The 20,047-nt window shown below is 43.6% G+C and overlaps 2 protein-coding genes and 1 pseudogene across 2 annotated transcripts in view; 1 reads left to right on the top strand and 2 right to left on the bottom strand.

Annotated features, from left to right (window-relative positions):
* Positions 1-20,047, top strand: part of GLG1 (golgi glycoprotein 1) — a 155,560-nt gene that overhangs the window by 92,748 nt on the left and 42,765 nt on the right. Inside the window, exon 4 of the mRNA XM_008534104.2 lies at positions 3,074-3,289. Within this exon, the coding sequence (XP_008532326.2) occupies positions 3,074-3,289 (216 nt within the window). The remainder of the gene's footprint in view (positions 1-3,073; positions 3,290-20,047) is intronic.
* Positions 9,344-10,989, bottom strand: LOC139082480 (DPEP2 neighbor protein-like). Its single transcript, XM_070613882.1, has 2 exons — positions 10,923-10,989; positions 9,344-9,789 (listed from the first exon to the last, which is right to left on the bottom strand). Exons 1-2 carry the CDS (start codon positions 10,987-10,989, stop codon positions 9,488-9,490), a joined length of 369 nt encoding a protein of 122 aa, XP_070469983.1. The 3' UTR covers positions 9,344-9,487.
* Positions 14,561-17,988, bottom strand: LOC139082477 (probable ATP-dependent RNA helicase DDX28; annotated as a pseudogene).

Here is a 20,047-nt window from a genome sequence, read left to right as displayed (position 1 = left end):
TCAGTGCTAATCTTCCTCAAAAAAAAAAAAAAGTTTGGCACCTGAGCTAACATCTGTTGTCAATCTTTTTTTTCCCCATCTTCTTCTCCCCAAAGCCCACCAGTACATAATTGTATATTCTAGTTGTAGGTCCCTCTGGTTGTGCTATGTGGGGCGCCACCTCATCATCTTGATGAGCGGTGCCATGGCTGCACCCAGGATCCAAACCGGTGAAACCCTGGGCCGCCAAAGCAGAGCACGCTAACTTAACCGCTCGGCCACAGAGCCAGCCCCTGAAATTTTTATTTTATTTTATTTTAATTTTTGGAATTAGTAATAGAAATTCCAGAAAGCCAGAGATTTCTGTATACTGAAGTATAATAATCACAGAGAAAGTAGTTGCTGTTTTTCCACTCAAAGTTAATAGTCATAGATCTTATAACATATTGATCTGTCCTCAAACTGACCCTATTGATGACTTGACTTAAGTCAGGACCCCTTTCTCCTGAGCCTTCCAGAAGACCTACTCCACTCAGATAAGCCCTCAGCTTGTGTTCCTCACTTAACATCATTATGGGATCTTGTAGAACCTTTCTTCCTCAAACTTTCTAATACTGGATCAGGTATATTTTATTCTTTTAAAGCAATGACCCTTCTTATTTACCTTGGTGTATCTGTGAAAGATTGATCTTTAGCTTCTACCTTCAATATTCTGTATCTCACACTCCTTTAGCTAGCTATATAACTAGCTATACATACCAATTTGATTGCCATGTGGAAATTTAGCTCAGAGTATATGCAGATTCACCTGAATAATTACCCTCTTTGTTGGCTTATTATATGTGTATCTGTATCTGTTATAAGGCTGGCTTTCTTATCATGTATATGTAATGATGGCCCTCTTGTAACCTTTTGGAGTATTGTGGTTTTGTAAAAGATTCAAGAAACAAGGGCACTTCTCCCTCCCTAGAGGGAGATTATAGTAGAGTCTGGAAAATTAAGTATCAGAAAGAACACAGTGGCTAACAAAACATCTTGTTCTACATCTCCTTCTTATCTTCTTCCTTAATTTTGGAATCCTACTTCCAAGGAGAAAAACAACATCACAAGAATAGCTGCAAACTGCCAACCAAGCTTTTTATTTACTCTCCGAGATTGAGCCAAATACTGCCTCCTTTCCTCCTGTCTCATGTCAGAAATAGAGTGACTACAGCATTTTTCTAATGTACCTTGTGAATCTGCTCCCCAGCCCCTTCAGAGTTTACTCCTGTTCGTAGATATGTTGATGATTTAATGCTATTTTTTGCTGTTAATTTTACAAGTCTTATTAAACTTCTATTCAATAGGATGGTTGAAGAAAAGCATAAACTTCTAATTCAAATACTACACTTCATGTAATTGGTGGTAAACTGAAATACAAATAGGTACTATATCTCTGTATTTCAGTAAAACCTCAAGTGATTAAAGCTAAATATACATTTAACTTCTTATTGGGGCTCCAACTCAAAATCTGCTCTTGCTTTTTCTTCAGATTTTTAAACTGTTGATTGCCCAGTATCAGGGCCTGTATGAATTCTTCTCCTTCATTAAGTTTTAAAATCAAATGTCTGCCACTAGTCCTATTTTTTTATACAGGACTTTTTCCATGGTTGAATCGCAAATGCTCAGATTTTCACGCAGCCATTCCTCCTTTTACTTTTGAAACTTAACTCTGTTTTGCTGAAAAACAACCCACCTTTTTAGGCATCACAAAAGAAGATTCCAGGTTAAGCTGAAAGAATTGCGTTAATCTTGAGTGTTGAGATGTCTGCTGCCTCTTGAAGCCAGTATGGGACTGTTTACTTAAATTCCCAAGTTTGTTTCTTTAAAAGTAAACAGTTTTCTGTCTTGAACCGAGTTTTTAACTTGATCTGGATTTAGATGTGAAGAGACCTAGTGGCCTATAGGATAATTGATGTGTGGTATGTATGCCCTTCACCCAGTGCCTTTTGGAAAAGGAGGTTGTATGTGTTTTGTCCTGTTTACATATTTACATTACAGTAGGTAGTGCAGTGGTAGAGAATGGTCTGCATTGATTTAAAAAAACCAATAAATCATTGTCTTCTGTGTTAAAAATAAACATTTACATTTGGCTCCTTCCTTTTGTCAAAACTTCCTTTTGTTTCTTTTTAATTTCTCCAAGTGCAGTAGGAGAAACAACCTTCTCGCTTTATAATTCAAGCTTATAGCCCTATAAGTAGATTTCACTTGTTTATGCATGAATTTCAGCATTTTTTGGCTAGTTTGCTTTATGAGCACTCGTGGTTTGGGATGAACTCTGCAGGAACACTAACCACTCTGTGCTTGACCCACTAGATCGTATGTCTAAACCACCCAAATTAGGTTTACTGTGGCCTTCCGCTTCCCAAACCTCTCAGCAGGCTGCAGTGAACATCATCTTAAACATGTTTCTGTTCCAGACCACAGTGGTGAAGCTGGGATTCTGCTAAGTTCAAAAACACATGTCCAAATCCATAGTTAATTCAGAACACATTAATGTCGTGTCAAGAAGTGATATTATGCCTTCCCTCCTCCCTCCCTTTGGCCATTAGGTTTACCAGCAGTAACAGTTTTCTGTGTAGCTTGGCTTGGGACGTGCAACTAGACCAATTCTGCACCTGTTTTCCAGACATGTTCTCTAGATTAATCTCCTCACTATCCATTGCATTTTTTGCATAGATAGAGGGACTTCTCAGTAGAACTATTCTAAAGCTGTAGATGTTAAAAGCTCTTTTAAATTATATCTCAGTAAAGCTGAAATTTTTTAAAAAGCTCTTTTTACTCTATTTAAACCTGAGTTCTACCTAAGCATTTGTTTATGGATATATTTTCTTGCAAAACACGTTAATCAGGTATTTCTTAGAAGGCTCAACCATCTGAGAGGGCGTGGCACACTATTTCCTTTACAATAAATGTATTTCTAAGTGTTTCCTTTTCTCTTCCAAGTATAGAGTTGGGTAATCAACAAGAAAATATCAGACATTGTCTGTTTTGTAAAGGTTATTTGATATGAGAATAGAATACTTGTGTAAAATAGCCACTTTCTTTTGAGCAGATTAAAGAATGTGCTGATGAACCAGTTGGAAAAGGTTATTTGGTTTCCTGCTTGGTGGATCACCGAGGCAACATCACTGAGTACCAGTGTCACCAATACATCACCAAGATGACGGCCATCATTTTCAGTGATTACCGTCTAATCTGTGGCTTCATGGATGACTGCAAAAATGACATCAATATTCTGAAATGTGGCAGCATTCGGCTTGGAGAAAAGGTACTTACTGCGCTGGCTTCACCAAAGGGGTCTTACAAACTTTATAAGTGAACAGCTTTGTATAATTGGTGTGGTAAAATTTAGGGCTAGAGGTGGCCTTAAAGTTGAGGTCCAGACAGCCCCAAGATCTAAAGCTAGTGGACCTGTGAATGCATTTCATCTGTTTGTAACAAAGTGTTTCAGCACTGTAGAGGGAAGTAGAGAAATTTATATCTGCTAAGAGTGGTGTTATCCTCAAAATACTAAACCATTTGCTAGTTACCTATAATGTTCCTCTTGAAAAGCATTTTGAGGTTCTGTGGGAAAAGTAGTTGGATTAGAAGAGATTTGAGTTCTCTAACCTTTCTCTGCATATATCTCACTGTTGCCATAAAAAATTACTTAGTAAGCACACCACTACAAAAGAAAATTTAAGATATGTGAAGGTATTTTTACCTTGTTAGAAGAAAGGTACTCTATAAATGTGACATGTTGTCTTCATTTCAGAAGAACTAGTTTTAGTAAAGACAGAAAATAACTACCTAGCTAGTTTCTTCTTCCTTGTTTGTGTCTGATCTTATTTTGTCCTTGTTAGTCTGTTGTCCAGAAGGTCACAGTGGACGTTTGGCCAGGTTTGTTCTGAATTTGTTAGCTCAGCGAAAATGAAAGAAACTCTTGAGAAGTAACAGATGCCAGTGGGAGAGGTAGTCTGAGATCTGTGTATGGCATCAGCTATTTATTACCACTGCTCATTAATCTGATGTTTAGGAAATATGAAGGAAAATAAAATCCATTTGTCTCTTTGCCCTCTATTTGTTCATTGCACCATGGTTTGCAGGCTTCCGTCACTGACAAAGGGGACATAGTGTTGGAATGCTGGAAATTCATATACTGGTTCAAATGAAGGGTTTAGTGCTGGGTATTGTCTGGCTGTCACCAAATACCCTTTCCTTTATACCAGCACAGGGCTCTGGCCATTTCACACAGCATTCTCAGTTGATCTTGAGAGCACTGTGAACTTGACATACACCTTTCAGGCAGCTAAAGAAGGGCCAGTTTTAATAAAGAATGTGGATTTTTTTTCCTCTGCAGCAGACTCTAGAAATGGCACAAACCACTCAAGTCATCCTGAAAATTCAGGAAGTTCCTCTGACTTTCTTTAGGGTGTGGGAGATTATATTCAATTCTAAACCTGACTCCTTTTAAACTCTTCACATAAGTGTTCCAGACACTTTGCAGGAATCAGGGATGACACTTTTTCGTATTTATGATGAATGAAAGCTAATCTCTGATTAGCTTCCCACTAGCAGTCTGAATTGTCAGTATAAAACGTGCTTTCAGCTGTGTGTGTGAGCTCCTCAGTCTGCAGTGACTGAGACCATTGCAGGAAGTAGTAGTGCTAGAGGCCAAAGACATGAGAGGGAGGCTTGTTTTTTCACCTTTGTTAAAATAACAAAAAATGTTTCTATGGACTATCAAAATGCACATCTTTGTCATTTTTATCTTTTGCTATACCTACCAGTTAGGTGAATTTCTCTTTATACCAGGCCCTCACCCTAGCATCAAAAGCTTTCCTGTACTTTGGTGACAGTGTGATGGGCTCATGCCTGTGCTTCTGAAAAAGCATGTTCCCTCCTATATAATTTGCTCTGGTCCTACAGCCAAGTTTAAAAATGAGGAAGGCATGTTCTAAGCCTTTCTTTGCCTTTTCCAACTATAGTTTACTTCTCTGAAGCCAGTTACTTAGATATGAAAATTATCCTGAAAATTAATGAATCACCTTCTGACCACAGAAGAGAACAGGCTCATCAATTCCAAATTTGTTGCCTCTGAAGCTTGAAAATTCCTCATGACTTGCTGTGAACAGACCTCCTCTAAAGGGCAGAGGCAAGAAGTCATGGTTAATCTGTTTGTCCCTGCCTCTGTATGAACGTAAAAATGTCATGATTTTGAAACGATAACAATTTTTTTCAAAACGTTAATATATGTAAATTTTAGAACAAAGATTATATATTAATTAAACCTACAGAATCCTATTTACAATCACGTAAAAAGAATAAAATACCTAGGAATAAATTTAACCAAGGAGGTGAAAGATCCATATACTGAAAACTATAAGACATTATTGAAAGAAATCAAAGAAGACATAAAGAAATGGAAAGGTATTCCATGCTCATGGATTAGAAAATGAACATACTTAAAGTGCCCCTATTACCTAAAGCAGTCTACAGATTCAGTGCAATCCCAATCAGAATCCCAATGACATTCTTCATGGAAATTGAACAAAGAATCCTAAAATTTTATGGAAAAATAAAAGACCCCAAATAGCCAAAGCGATCTTGAGAAAAAGGAACAAAGCTGGAGGTATCACACTCCTTGAATTCAAAATATACTACAAAGCTATGGTAACCAAAACAGCATGGTACTGGCACAAAAACAGACACGAGATCAAAGGAACAAAATTGAAAGCCCAGAGATAAAACCACACATCTACAGCTAGCTGATCTTCAACAAAGGGGCCAAGAAGATACAATGGAGAAAGGAAAGTCTCTTCAGTAAAGATGTAGGGAAAACGGGACAGCCACGTTCAGAAGAATGAAAATAAACCATTATCTTATACCATACACAAAAATTAACTCAAAATGGATTAAAGACTTGAATGTAAGACCTGAAAACATAAAACTCTTAGAAGAAAATATAGGCAGTACACTCTTTGACACTGGTCTTAGCAGTATCCTTTTGAATACCAGTCTAATCAGGCAAGGGAAAACAAAGGAAAAAAAAACAAATGGGACTACATGAAAGTAAAAAGCTTCTGCACTGCAAAGGAAACCATCAACAAAACAAAAAAGACAACCCTCCAACTGGAAGAAAATATTTGCAAATCACATATGCAACAAGGGGTTACTTTCCAAAATATATGAAGAACTCATACAACTCAACAACAGAAAAATGAACAAGCAAATTAAAAAAATGAGCAGAGGATCTGAACAGGCATTTTTCCAAAGAAGATATACAGATGGCCAACAAGTACATGAAAAGATGTTTAACATCACTAATTATTAGGGAAATGCAAATCAAAACTACAATGAGAATGGCTGTAATTACTGTCAGAATGGCTATAATTACCAAGACGAAAAAAATAACAAATGCTGGAGAGGATGTGGAGAAAAGGGAACCCTCATACACTGCTGGTGGGAATGCAAACTGACGCGAACAGTATGGAGGTTTCTCAAAAAATTAAACATAGAAATACCATACGATCCAGCTATCCCGCTACTGGGTATTTATCCAAAGAACTTGAAATCAGTGATCCAAAGAGATTTATGTAGCCCTGTGTTCACTGCAGCATTATTCACAATAGCTGAGACGTGGAAGCAACCCAACTGCCCACTGACTGATAAATGGATAAAGATGTGGGGTGTGTATATATATATATATACACACACACACACACATGCACAATGGAATACATACTCAGCCATAAAAAAAAGGCAAAATCATCCCATTCGCAACAACATGGATGGACCTTGAGAATATTATGTTAAGTGAAATAAGCCAGACAGAGAAAGGCAAACATCACGTGATTTCACTCATATGTGGAAGATAAACAAACTCATGGATAAAGAGAACAGATTAGTGGTTACCAGAGGGGAAGGAGGTTGGGAGGTGGTTTTAAGGGGTAAAGGGGCACATATATGTGGTAATGGATAAAAGTTAGACTATTGGTGGTGAGGATGATGCAGTCTATACAGAAACTGATAAATAATAATGTACACCTGAAATTACACAATGTTATAAACCATTATGACCTCAATAATACAACTTTCAAAAATAAGAAAAAGAATAAAAGCCAAACTCAAAAAAAAAAAAGAAGAATGTAGAATATCAGATTTTGAGAGATAGGAATAGTTCTGTAGAGTGCTGATTGAAGGATCACAGAATATGTGGGTAAATAAACTTTTCAAATAAGAAGAAAAGAAACCTGCAGATTTCCAGACTCCACCCTGAAAACCGTATTCAGTTAGGAGTGGTGTGGGTGCTGGGGATGTCTAGTTGTCCTAAGAGCCCAGGTGGGTCTCTGCCTCATGTTTGGGATTCGCCAACCTATCTGACTCCCCCAGTAACCACAAGTCTGCCTCAGTCACACCAAGTCTCAGAGAGAGATTCTGAGGTTCTAATTTCCAGTACTGGGCAGTGGGGGTCACTGCAAGAAGAGGCATTAGTGGTCTTTTGTGGGTTAACTGAGACTCACAGTGCGAACTTGCTAGGAACCGCAGGGTGTACGCCCCCGCTCCTCTAACCCAGGTTGGGGAAACTTCTTAAGTTATCAGCACTTTCTCTGGCCTTGAAGGTGTGTGTTGGGGGAAGGAGCCACAGTCTTGCTGCTGTGGCCCTGAGAACCAGTGTGCTGTCCACAGGTTGGGTGATTTTACCCGGGCCTGAGGGCTACGAGCTGCTGACAGTGTCCCCTTCTGTTCTGGGCTGAAAAGTACGTGGGCCTGGGATACAGGCCCAAACACTGCTCTTTCCTCTCTGCTGATTTTCTCCCACCCTCACTCCCCAGCACCAACTGTCCCCTTACCTGCTGAGAGAGGCGTTCCACTGGGAACAGCCAGCACCTCATTGCCATGGCACACAGCACTCAGTGAGCTGTTTAGCATCTACATCAGATCACTTCACTACCCTGTTCAAATCCCTCCCGTGACTTCCCGTCACATTTAAGACAGGATGCTCTCCTCACCATAGCCGACAAGGCCTGCTACGGTCCAGCCCACGCCTACTTTTCCAACCACATCTTTCATTCTTCTCTATCTTTCCTCACCAGCCACACTGGCCTATCTGCTGGTCCTGGAACAGGCTAGCCTCTTTCCTACCTCAGTGTCTTGGCACTTGCCATTTCCTCCTCCGGGAAGAGTCTTCCTCCAGCTCCTCACATAACTCCTTCACTCACATCGCCACTGAAATGTCACCTCCTCAGAGAAGCCTTCCCTGACTACCTTGTATAATATAGCACCCCTTCATCACTCTATCCTCTTATCCTATTTTAACTTTTCTTTATAACAATTATAATTACTTGAAATTATATTTTGTTTCTTCCTTTAGTTTGTGGGTTCCTTGAGGAGAAGGGCTTTGATCATCACATTCACTGAAATATCCCAATAAATATTTGTTAATAAATAATGTCAATAAATATTTGTTAAATGGATGGATGGATGGGTGGATTGGTAGATGTAACAGCATCTTCTCAGTCCTGCCTCTCCTCTCCTTACACACACACACACACACACACACACACACACTTGCACTTGCACATAGAGAGGGAAGTACTCATCAGGCTCTGCATTTCTTAAAGAACCTGCCTGTGTCCTGCCCCAGTTCGCATAGCCACATAGTGAGAAGCAGCACCCAAGGGCCCTTTTTGGAGGCAGAAGGTCTTAGAGGACCAGATACCCCATGTGGAAATGTACTTTAAGGGAACAGGGAGGTTTGGGGCCTGGCCTTGGACAAGCTGAATTTCAAGTCAAACACTGTTACAGAAAATCATTTATTGAACAATGAGAAACCCCACTGGGGCTAGAAAGGGCTGGGAATAAAGGAGGATGTGAGCAGGGGGTGTGGGCGGAGGGGGGGAGGTGGTGGCGTGGGGCGAGGAATGCTGCTTGACTCTCTCCATCCCCTTCTTGCTCCAGGGAGCAGGTCTTCCTGGGTCTCTTTATTCTGCCTCCTGAGACCCCAAGCAGGAGGCTCCCTGGGTAGCCACAGATTGCTTCTTTCAGATTCAAAAAGCCCAGCTCCTCCTGGTTAGTGCTGGTAGCTGCTGGCAACGAGTCATGCAGGAGTCCATCTGGTAGACCAGGCCGCTGATAAAGCCGCTCTGCACCATCTCTCTGCTCCTGCATCCTCCTTGGCTCACAGAGTGCAGAGTTTTCTTTCTTCTGCCCAAGAAGGGACACTAGAGGATTGAGCAGAGGAACATCAGGTTTTCTTCCAGGCCAGCTTCAGTCCTGGGATGCTCAGAGCAGCCTCTCATTTCAAACCTCAGTTGCTGAGGCTCCTTGCCCATGGCCAGTTAGTATGGAAGGAGGCTCCTGGCAGAGAAAGGCTCAGACAGAATGGCTCAGGTTCTAACCTCCAATGGTGGTCAGCGGGGCTCACTGCAGGAGGAAGCATTAGCTGTATTAGGCAGTTAAATGTTTACCCTCTCTACAGAGTGGCTCAGCCAGCAAGCTTCCGCAGGGTCCGCCTCCTACCACCAAGCTGCAATCGTGGAATTTTGGGTTTGGGGCAACCGAGGTCTTCTTCCGGCTCTGCCACAGCTCGATGTCTCTTGAGCCCCCGCCTGGGGACTGGCTTCTCTGCTTCCACCTTTGCTGGGGTGGCCAGAGGAGCATCTCCGTAGGCCCGGTAGCCACCAACCAGGCAGTATGTCTCTCCATGCCAGCTCATCTGGGTTTCTCCACACCCTCGGTAGAGGACATGGTATAGACAAGGTGTAGGAGGAATAGTGGGAGCCACTGCTGTTGCAAAGAAAATCACAACTGATCAGTCACTTCTGCTGGGCACAGTGTCCTGCCAGGACCTCCCCTCTCTCATGTCTGTCTCTGGTTCTGGTTGAAGCCCTTTAACCTACTTGGCATCCACATCACAGCCTTGGCCCATCACCTCCGAGTGCCCTAGAGATGGGTATTGGGCTGCAAAAGCAATTCCCTGGAGCCTATACCAGCAGCAGGAGACCAGGAAATCTCTTCCCCATCCCAGAGAAAACTGTAGAACCCGAAAATAATTGCAATCAGGATCCCCCCCATCTCTCCCTTCCACAACAGAGAAAACATTTCTTAAGTTCTGTCACTTCTGAGGCTTTAATGGAAATGCCTTTCAAGTTTTGAAAAAATAATCTAATCTAAATGAGTTAAGAACCCCTTTCACCTTGGCAACTTCTCTTGGGCCTCGTTCATTCTGCCTGTTTCAACCACACTGAACTCCAGCCCTGTGATACTTTTATCTAGATTAGAAAAAAGGCCAAATACTGAGACATAGTGACCAGGACGTTCCAAGCCAGAATCTGGGTACCAAGTCTAGGCTCACATCACCCCATCCTCCTGGGACACCATTTCCTCAGTCCTCCAGGCTCAGTATCACTTCATCACTCCCCTTCCCTCTTCTGTTCTTCCCATCGATATGACACCACTCTTTCCCCCAGTACTCAGCAGCTCGGTCTGGGATGCATCTGAGGGGACCCAGGTGGATGTCTACATGACAGCACAGCGAAGGTGCCTGGGTTGAAAGGTGAGGTTCAAGAGCAGCCTTCAACAGCTCTTCCTCAAACTGCTCCATTTATCACTTGCCAACAAAAACGCTCTTTTGCTCAGAGGCCAATCAGGAAAGGGTCTGAATGGAAGCATCTTGTAGCCCAAAGGGGAAGGCTACATTTGTAAACCCTTCTGAACACTTGCCCAGGGATGACATTTCACTTGTCCTTGGTAGTGAGCAGGAACACTGCAGGTCCCTGAGGGGGCCCTAGGCCACTGGTACTACTTACAGCTGGGGATGTTCTGAGGTGTGGTAGGCAAGCCCAAAAGGAACATGTGGCAGCCAGGTGAGGTTGTATGTATACCAATGCCTCTTATACAGACGTCCACACTAGGCCTACCTGCTCCATTGCCCTCCCAGGGGACAGAGGACAAGTTCGAGTTAATATAGAAGATCCGGTCAGACATTCTCTCTCAGGCAACCTAACAGATCGGTATCTGGTAGAGAACTAGTAGGGAAGTTTCCCCAAGAGCACCACATTTGCCATGGAAACTGTGAGAAGGTCTATGAGGTCATCACTACCCAGTGAGGTCACATAAGGAGTCTGTGACTTGAGGGGCGGGCTTCAGGTTCCGGGGGTTTTGTGGAGGAGAGTAAGGTGGAGGCAGAGAGGCATCCTGCCTGGGCCCGCACACCTGCCCCTCCCCACCCATGCCCTAGTCAAGTAGCCACTCCCTGTGGAGCATACCTGTGGGCTGGCACAGCCTCAGGGACCACAGGAGGGCAAAAGAAACCCATATTCTGAGACTGGATGGAGAGGCAAGATTAGCTTAAGAGACAGCCGGGTTGTATGTCACTGACCCTAAGTATTCAACAGCTGGAGAGGCAGAGATTTGTATGGATTGGAAATCAGAGAAGGCGCCTGGGTGGTGGGCCTGAAGGACAAGTGAGATTTGGACCCATGGAGAGGAGGGAAGATATTCCAGGTGGGAAGAATAAAAGCAAAGACGAGCTCTTCCTGACCTTGTCCTGCCTCAAGTGTAAATTCATAGAACCTTCACATTTTCACAACTGAGGACTCCAAAACCCGAGAGGCTAAGGGGTCTACCCAAGGCTACACAGGTAGTGGAGAGGTGTTGTGCTCCATGATAGGGCTCCATGTTGGGACTCCGGATTTGTAGCTGATAGAAACATGAGGACAAGCTCATCACATTCCAGGGACATCACATTCCATCTTTGGGAGAAATGTTAAAGGTGCTCCAAGGCAAAATGAGGGTCTCGAATGACTTCAAAAAGTGGGAATGATGGGCCCATTTTAATATGAAATTCAAAACAATTTCATGACAAAATGACATAATACAAAATGACAGCCTGATCATTACACTCCTCTCTCCCCAAAAAGGGCAAATAATGATAATCCCATCACCATGAAAGGAAGAGATGTGGGCCCAGCAGCAGCCCAGGTGAAAAATATGGTCAACACTGTGAAAAAGTGTTACTAAAAAACAATTTGGTCCTACTCAGAGGAGGAGGAAAAAAACTCTGCTCTTAGCCTGACTGGGCCCACAGGAAGGAACTATATTTAGGGCAGCCTTTGATGCAGTGTGTCCAAGAACTTCCTAGCAATGAGAGAGAACCTTCCTTAGCAGGGGCCTCCTTATGGCTGACCTTGAATAAGCAAAGATGGGACATTTCAGGGCCTGCCTGGTGGCTCAGCGGTTAAGTTCACACGTTCCACTTCGGTGGCCCAGGGATTGCTGGTTTGGATTTCAGGTGCAGATATACGCACCGTTTATCAAGCTGTGCTGTGGCAGGCAGCCCACATATAAAATGGAGGAATATGGGCACAGATGTTAGTTCAGGGCCAGTCTTCCTCAGCAAAAAGAGGAGGATTGGCAGCAGATGTTAGCTCAGGGCTAATCTTCCAAAAAAAAAAGATGGGATATTTGTTGACTGGGGCTGTTGCAGAGGGGATGTGCCCAGGAGGTAGAGATTGCCCGGGCTACTATTTCAGAGGTTGGCCAACCCCAGTTGAGAAGCACAGCACCTTCTCTCTACTCCTAAGTTACCTGATCAGTGTGGTACAGGATAGGACAGATGAAGTCAGGCCTAATTAGATCAGACTGCTTTTGGGGAGGGTTCTGGAGGAGGTTCATCCTGGCAGGTGGGCCAGCATGAGACCCCTCAGATTCTCCAAGGCTCCAGAGAGATTACTTGTCCAGGAGCACCCCTCTGCTCTGGTGGGGGACTGAAACCTTATCCAGACCTGGCTGGGTCTCTGGGGAAGGTGGAACAGTATACACAAAAGGTTTCTCAACTTAAGAGAGTTTGAGACTCACCTGGGGAGTACACAAAACAACTTAGAAATACTCGTACATGGATTCTTGGGCCAACCCTCAGAAAACTTATCCAGATCTGGAGTGGGGCTAGGAAATCTGCCAGGGCCGGCCCAGTGGTGTAATGGTTAAGTTCACATGCTCTTCTTTGGCGGCTTGGGGTTCGCAGGTTCGGATCCTGGGTGTGGACCTACACATCGCTCATCAAGCCATGCTGTGTCAGCATCCCACATACAAAATAGAGGAAGATTGGCACAGATGTTCACTCAGCGGTAATCATTTTCAAGCAAAAAGAAGAAGATTGGTAACAGATGTTAGCTCAGGGCTAATCTCCTTCACCAAAATTTAAAAAAAAAAAAATCTGCACTTTTAACAAGCTTCCTGGGCAGCTCCACCATAGTGGTCCAGGGATAGAGCAACCAAATTATTGTCTAAACTGGGTCACTTTTTTTTTTTTTTGAGGAAGATTAGTCCTGAGCTAACTGCTGCCAGTCCTCTTTTTTTGCTGAGGAAGCCTGGCCCTGAGCTAACATCTGTACCCATCTTCCTCTACTTTATATGTGGGACACCTACCACAGCATGACGTGCCAAGCGGTGCCATGTCTGCACCTGGGATCCAAACTGGCGAACCCCAGGCCACTGAGAAGCAGAACGCGCGAACTTAACCACTGTGCCACCAGGCCGGCCCCTAAAGTGGGTCACTTTTGAGAGTCAAACTAGGCAGTATTAAAAACTGTGCCAGGTGTAGATGTAAACAAGGAATATTCAAGGAAAAGAGAGATGTATAGTAATTCTGTGTGTGTATCATTTTTGAAAAAAGCCAGTATGGTGGTTAAGAATACAAACCTTGGTGCAGACAAGACCAGATTCTGTCCAACTTACTTGTGTGATTTTGAGTAAGTTCTTTTGTCCCTCTGAGCTTCAGTTTTTTCATATGGAAAAGAGAGCTCTGATTGTACATTTGGTACAATATTCTGTTTTGGTAAAGGCTGCCCTGGGCCCATTTCTGTTCTCTGAAACCTTATCATTTTCCGCGTGCAAGTATTTTTAAGTTGTTTTGTGGAGTATTTTGATTCTGACCTGTTCATTACTTTAGGCAAAACTCATATACTGCAGCAGAGACTGGAACCTAGGAGACAATCAGAGGATGCTGCACACTTGTTTTGCCAGTTTTGTAAAACAGTTTAATCCCCTCTCCTCTTCCTCTGCCACCAAGGGACAGAAGAGAAGGCAGAGCCTGGAAATGCACAGCCAGCCACACTTCTGCGTCAGTCTGCCTTGTATTCTTCTGCCAGTACTTCTCAGAGATTTCACCAAGAGTGCCCAAGCCTGCCATGGGCACTGCTGGTGAAGATTTCTCCCTACTGCTAGTTACTTCACCTTTCCCTTTTCCTGGGAGCTTAATGGGTGTTTTAGGGGCAGGAAATAAAACCTAAATGTTTACGAACTAAACCATCAGTTGAAAGAGCCTTTGTCCTTGGTGTGGTAGTTTGGAGTGTGAATCTTCTCAGAATTCAATTAATTCTGCCCTGATGATAACTATTATTATTGGGTGAGATCCATAAAAACATCATATATTGTTAGAAATCATGACATAATGCAAAGCCAAAATCTACTTTATGTTTCACGAGTCATGTGAAAGACTACAGAGAGACATGCTCAGGAGCTCACCCTCCAATGCCAGCCAGCAGCTTACCTTTGGAAGCCAGACAGCAGCTCACCAGGCCTTTGAAGAGGTGATTGAGCGGCCTAGCTCATCCTACTGACAATTGTGCTCACCCCTACAGAACACAGGGAAAGATCCCTGTTAGGACATTGTATTTAAGCCAGCTGCAGTCAGGTTTGCTGGGGCAAAGGCTCTCTCACTAAGTACCCTAGTCCTGGAAGGCTTCTCCTCCAGCGAGCTGCCAGCTCAATGTGAACCAAGGATGAGTCACAAAGCTAATGACTGTTCCTGGCACCTTGCTCCCCACACGGCCCACTCTTCCCACTCTCTGGATGTAGTCTTGCAGGGTAAGGGGGAAACCATAATTGACACCCAGCTCCACATGGGTGCTGTCCAAGCCCCGAGAGGCTGTGTCTATGCACAGAAGTATGTCTCGGGAGTTGGGAGCCCTTTGGGAAGTGCTGGAACATACCTGCCCTCATTGAGGCTGGCATTTGTCCCTGCAGCCTGAGGTGTTGGATTTTGTGGTCATCTAGAATATACCCTAGGCAGTTCACAGTGCTAGAGCTATTACAGAACACCAGAACACTTCCTGAGGGGCCCGTCCTATATTCTCTGTCATGCTGGTTGAGGATCTGTATCACCTCAGTCACCTTCTCTGCTCCCTTCAGCCTCATAAATGTCTGTCTGATATGAGACATGACATGGTGGAGCTTGGAGCTGGTGACAGTGGTTAGAGAGTCTGGGCTGGCAACTTGACTCAGTAGCTGGCTTACACCTTGGGGAAATGTGGCCCCCCACCAGCACTAAGTGAGCTTTGGGATTGAAGGGGTATTTTAAGTCAGCTGGGCCTTCCAATATACGGCTCTTCTCCACGATGCAGTCCACTAGTTCCAGGAAGCTTCCATGCAAGAGTGTGTCTACCTCATCCAATACCAAGAAGGAGAGCTGCTCCAGGCTGATCAGTTACCTTTTCAGGGTCTTCCGCAAAGCCTCCAGAGTGGCCACTAGTACATGTGCTGAAGGTTGTTTGGACACTTGCAGCTGGATCCTACTCATGCCATGGCCTCCCCCAAGCTCCTGGACATGGAGGTCCAGGGAGCTGCCCAAGGGCTGTGCCACAGCCTGGACATGTTCAGCTAATTCTTGTGAAGGTACAAGGATCAGGCCTCAAGGAGCAGGGATACACTGGGAGACCAGGCGTGGCCAGCCCAAGAGCAGTTGAAGCAGAGGTAGTAGGTAGCTGAGATTCTTGCCATTGCCGGTTTCCAGAGCACAAAGGATGTGGTGATCGCGAAGTAGTGAGGGGATGGTGCTCGATTGCACAGTTGTAGGCCAAATGACTTTGGGAGAATCCCCTTGTAGTGTGCACAGCACAAAGAGCTCCAGACCCAGATTGGCAAGGCTGATCAGTTGCATTTCTGTACACTAACAATGAACTAGCAGAAAGCGAACTCAAGAATACAATCCCATTTACAATCACAGCAAAAAGAATAAAATATCTAGGAATAAATTTAACCAAGGAGGTAAAAGACCCATAACTGAAACTATACTGAAAGACTATGACTGAAAACTATAAGACATTATTGAAAGAAATAGAAGGTGATGTAAAGAAATGGAAAGATATTCCATGCTCATAGATTGGAAGAATAAACATAGTTAAAATGTCCATATTACCTAAAGCAATCTGCAGATTCAGTGCAATCCCAGTCAGAGTTCCAGGGACATTCTTCATGGAAATTGAACCAAGAATCTTAAATTTCATATGGAACAACAAAAGACCCCAAGTAGCTAAAGCAATCCTGAGAAAAAAGAACAAAGCTGGAGGTATCACATTCCCTGACTTCAAAATATACTACAAAGCTATAGTAATCAAAACACCATGGTACTGGTACAACAACAGACACACAGATCAAAGGAACAGAATTGAAAGCTCAGAGATGAAACCACACATCTACGGATAGCTGATCTTCAACAAAGGAGCCAAGAACATACAATGGAGAAAGGAAGGTCTCTTCAATAAAGATGTTGGGAAAATGGGACAGCCATGTTCAGAAGAATGAAAATAGACTGTTATCTTATACCATACACAAAAATTAACTCAAAATGGATTAAAGACTTGAATGTAAGACCTGAAAGGTAAGACATAAAACTCTTAGAAGAAAATATAGGCAGTACACTCTTTGACACTGGTCTTAGCGATATCTCTTTGAATACCAGTCTAATCAGGCAAGGGAAAACAAAGGAAAAAAAACAAATGGGACTACATGAAAGTAAAAAGCTTCTGCACTGCAAAGGAAACCATCAACAACAAAAAAAGACAACCCTCCAACTGGAAGAAAATATTTGCAAATCACATATGCAACAAGGGGTTACTTTCCAAAATATATGAAGAACTCATACAACTCAACAACAGAAAAATGAACAACCCAATTAAAAAAATGAGCAGAGGATCTGAACATTTTTCCAAAGAAGATATACAGATGGCCAACAGGCACATGAAAAGATGTTTAATTTCACTAATTATTAGGGAAGTACAAATCAAAGCTACAATGAGATATCACTTCACACCCTTCAGAATGGCTGTAATTAACATGACAAGAAATAATAAATGCTGGAGAAGATGTGGAGAAAAGGGAACTCTATTCATACACTGCTGATGGGAGTGCAAACTGGTGCAGCCACTATGGAAAACAGTATGAAGATTTCTCAAAAAATTAAAAATAGAAATAGCATATGATGTAGCTATTCCACTACTGGATATTTGTCCAAAGAACATGAAATCAGTAATTCAAAAAGATATGTGCACCCCTATGTTCATCACAGCATTATTCACAATAGCCAAGACTTGGAAGAAACCTAAGTGCCCATCAACGGATGAGTGGATAAAGAAGATGTGGTTTATATGTACACACACACACACACACACACACACACACACACACACACTAGAGTACTACTCAGCCATAAAAAAGACAATTGTGCCATTTGTGACAACAAAGGATAGACCTTGAGGATATTATGCTGAGCAAAATAAATCAGAGAAAGACAAGTACCGTAGAATTTCACTCATGTGGAAGATAAACAAACACATAGATAAGGAGAACAGATTAGTAGTTACCAGAGGAGAAGGGAGTAGGGGGCCAAAAGGAGTAAAGGGGCACATGTGTATGGTGACATAAAAACTGGACTCTTAGTGGTGAACACGATGCAGTCTATACAGAAACTGAAATATAATGATGTACACCTGAAATTTACAGAATGTTGTAAGCCAATATGACTTCAATAAAAGAATTTTTTTAAAACCGATAGAATTTTCTAGATACATATTGTTAAAATGAAAGCACAGAGATCTCATCAAGATGGTGGCGTAAGCAGACGCTGAACTCATCTCCTCCCACAAACACAACCAGGTTACAGCTATTTTTGGAAAAATTACCCTAGAGACAAAACTGAAAACTGGATAAAAAGAACCACAAAAGGGACAGTCCCGACTAAAGCAGAAGAGGCAGAAATTCCTGCTGGAGAGGAAAAAAGCCACCTTTCGGAGCAGCGGAGCTTCTCAGCTGGCCAGGCGGGAGCCACCCTAAGGTACACAGCCCTACCTGGAGGAGTGAGGTCCGGAGCGGGGGTGATACTGCTGTAAGCATCCTTCAGACTCAGCCCAGCTGAGACGGGGGTCTTACTGTATGGCTTTGCTGGCTGTTAACCGCAGCGAGGATACCCGCAGAGAAGCTATCTGCCGAAAGCCGAAAAGACCCGGGTCTTAAACAGCCCATGCACAAACTCACTCATTGAAGCAACCTAAAATCACCAGACAGAAGGCTGACAGTCCTTTAATGAAACAAGACTCACCTGATGGGTTCTGGGGGCATCTTGGTGAGAGGAGGGACCTCTCCAGAGACTGAGACATTGGTGGGGGCCATTGTTCTGAGCTGGTCCAGGCGTGCTGCTATGGACAGCGCGGGCGCCATTGAGGTTCGTCCCTTGGCCTGTTAGCCCAGGGGTCTGCCACGCCCACTAGAGCACAGATTTCATCCAGTTCAGCCAGGGCAGGCAACTCGCCCTAGGGACTGGCCCCACCTAACAGCAAGCCCTCAGGCTACTTTTCAGCCTGGGTTGAATGGGTGCCTTGATCCTCCACAGGCAGGCAAGGGTGTCTGCCCCTGTGGGGCAGGGCCTGTGTGAGAACCAGGTGAACTGTGGGGGGGCATTGGTGGAGAGGTGGGCGCCTCTGCAGTGCGGTGTCAGGGTACGCTCCAGGAGGTTGAGAAGCTTGCACCGACCAGGACTGTGTTGACATGTGTGTGGTCCTGTAGGGGGTGAGGGTTATCCGGCAGAAGACCTGTGCTTCACAAATAGCCATGAAAAGGATCAGCCCCACCTTCCAAAGCCTGAAACAATTGAGTGCTCTGTGCCTAGGGCCAGCCCCACTCAGCTGTACTCCTAAGAGAACTGACAACAGCCATGTAGGCCTGAGGCCTATAGCAACTGTAAGCCCCTGAACCTAGCAACCAGCTACACTGGGTACCAACCCAATCAAGAGGAAAACTGAAATAGGAGTGTGCTAATAGACTTTGTAGCCAACAGGTGCTGAGGCTTCCCAAACCAGATTTACAAACAGCTGGCCAGGGAAGGAAAGACTAGACTCCCTGGGTATCTGCAGTGGGAGCAACCCTGACACAGAAGAAGAACACAAGTAGCCCACAAAGGGGTCACTTCTGGATCTTCTGGACTGGTGACGAGAGGGAAGCACACTGCTGGGCCTCATAAGGCATCTCGTACATAAGGCCACTTCTCCTAGATCAGGACACATAGCCAACTTACTTAATACGTAGAAATAAGCACAGAGAAAGAGGCATAATGAGGAGACAAAGGAATACTTTCCAAGCAAGGGAACATGACAAAACCCCAGAAAAAGGACTAAATGAAACAGAAACAAGCAACCTACTCGACAAAGAGTTCAAACAAAATATCATGAGGATGCTCACAGATATTGGGAGAAGACTGGATGAACACAGTGAGTACATCAGCAAAGAACTGGAAGATATAAAAAAAACACAATCAGACATGAAGACTACAATACTGGAAATGAGAAATTCACTAAAGGGACTCAATAGCAGAGTAGAGGATGTAGAAGAACGGATCAGTGAGCTAGACGAAAGACTAGAGGAAATCACCCAAGCAGAACAGAAAAAAGAAAAAAGAATTACACAGAATGAGAACAGTCTAAGGGAGCTCTGGGACAATATGAAGCGTGCTGGCATTCGGATTATAGGTGTCCCAGAAGGAGAAGAGAGAGACAAAGGGGCAGAAAATTTATTTGAAGAAATAATAGATGAAAATTTTCCTAATCTGAGGAAGGAAACAGACATCCAAGCTCAGGAAACACAGAGGGCTCCAAACAAGATAAGCCCAAAGAGGCCCACACCAAGACATATTATAATTAAAATGTCCAAAATTAAGGATAAAGAGAGAATCCTAAAAGCAGCAAGAGAAAGGCCACAAGTGACATATAAAGGG

Source organism: Equus przewalskii, chromosome 3, assembly GCF_037783145.1.
Source record: "Equus przewalskii isolate Varuska chromosome 3, EquPr2, whole genome shotgun sequence".
In the NCBI taxonomy this organism is placed as follows: Eukaryota; Metazoa; Chordata; class Mammalia; order Perissodactyla; family Equidae; genus Equus; species Equus przewalskii.
This window is presented reverse-complemented; position numbering and strand designations above follow the sequence as displayed.

Bases quoted from the DNA above. Each gene is read 5' to 3' on its own strand.
- LOC139082480 (XM_070613882.1), bottom strand. From the start codon at position 10,989: ATGTCTGACCGGATCTTCTATATTAACTCGAACTTGTCCTCTGTCCCC. The intron at 9,790-10,922 runs GTAGGCCTAGTG...TCTTTGCAACAG, and splicing joins CTGGGAGGGCAATGGAGCAG to CAGTGGCTCCCACTATTCCT.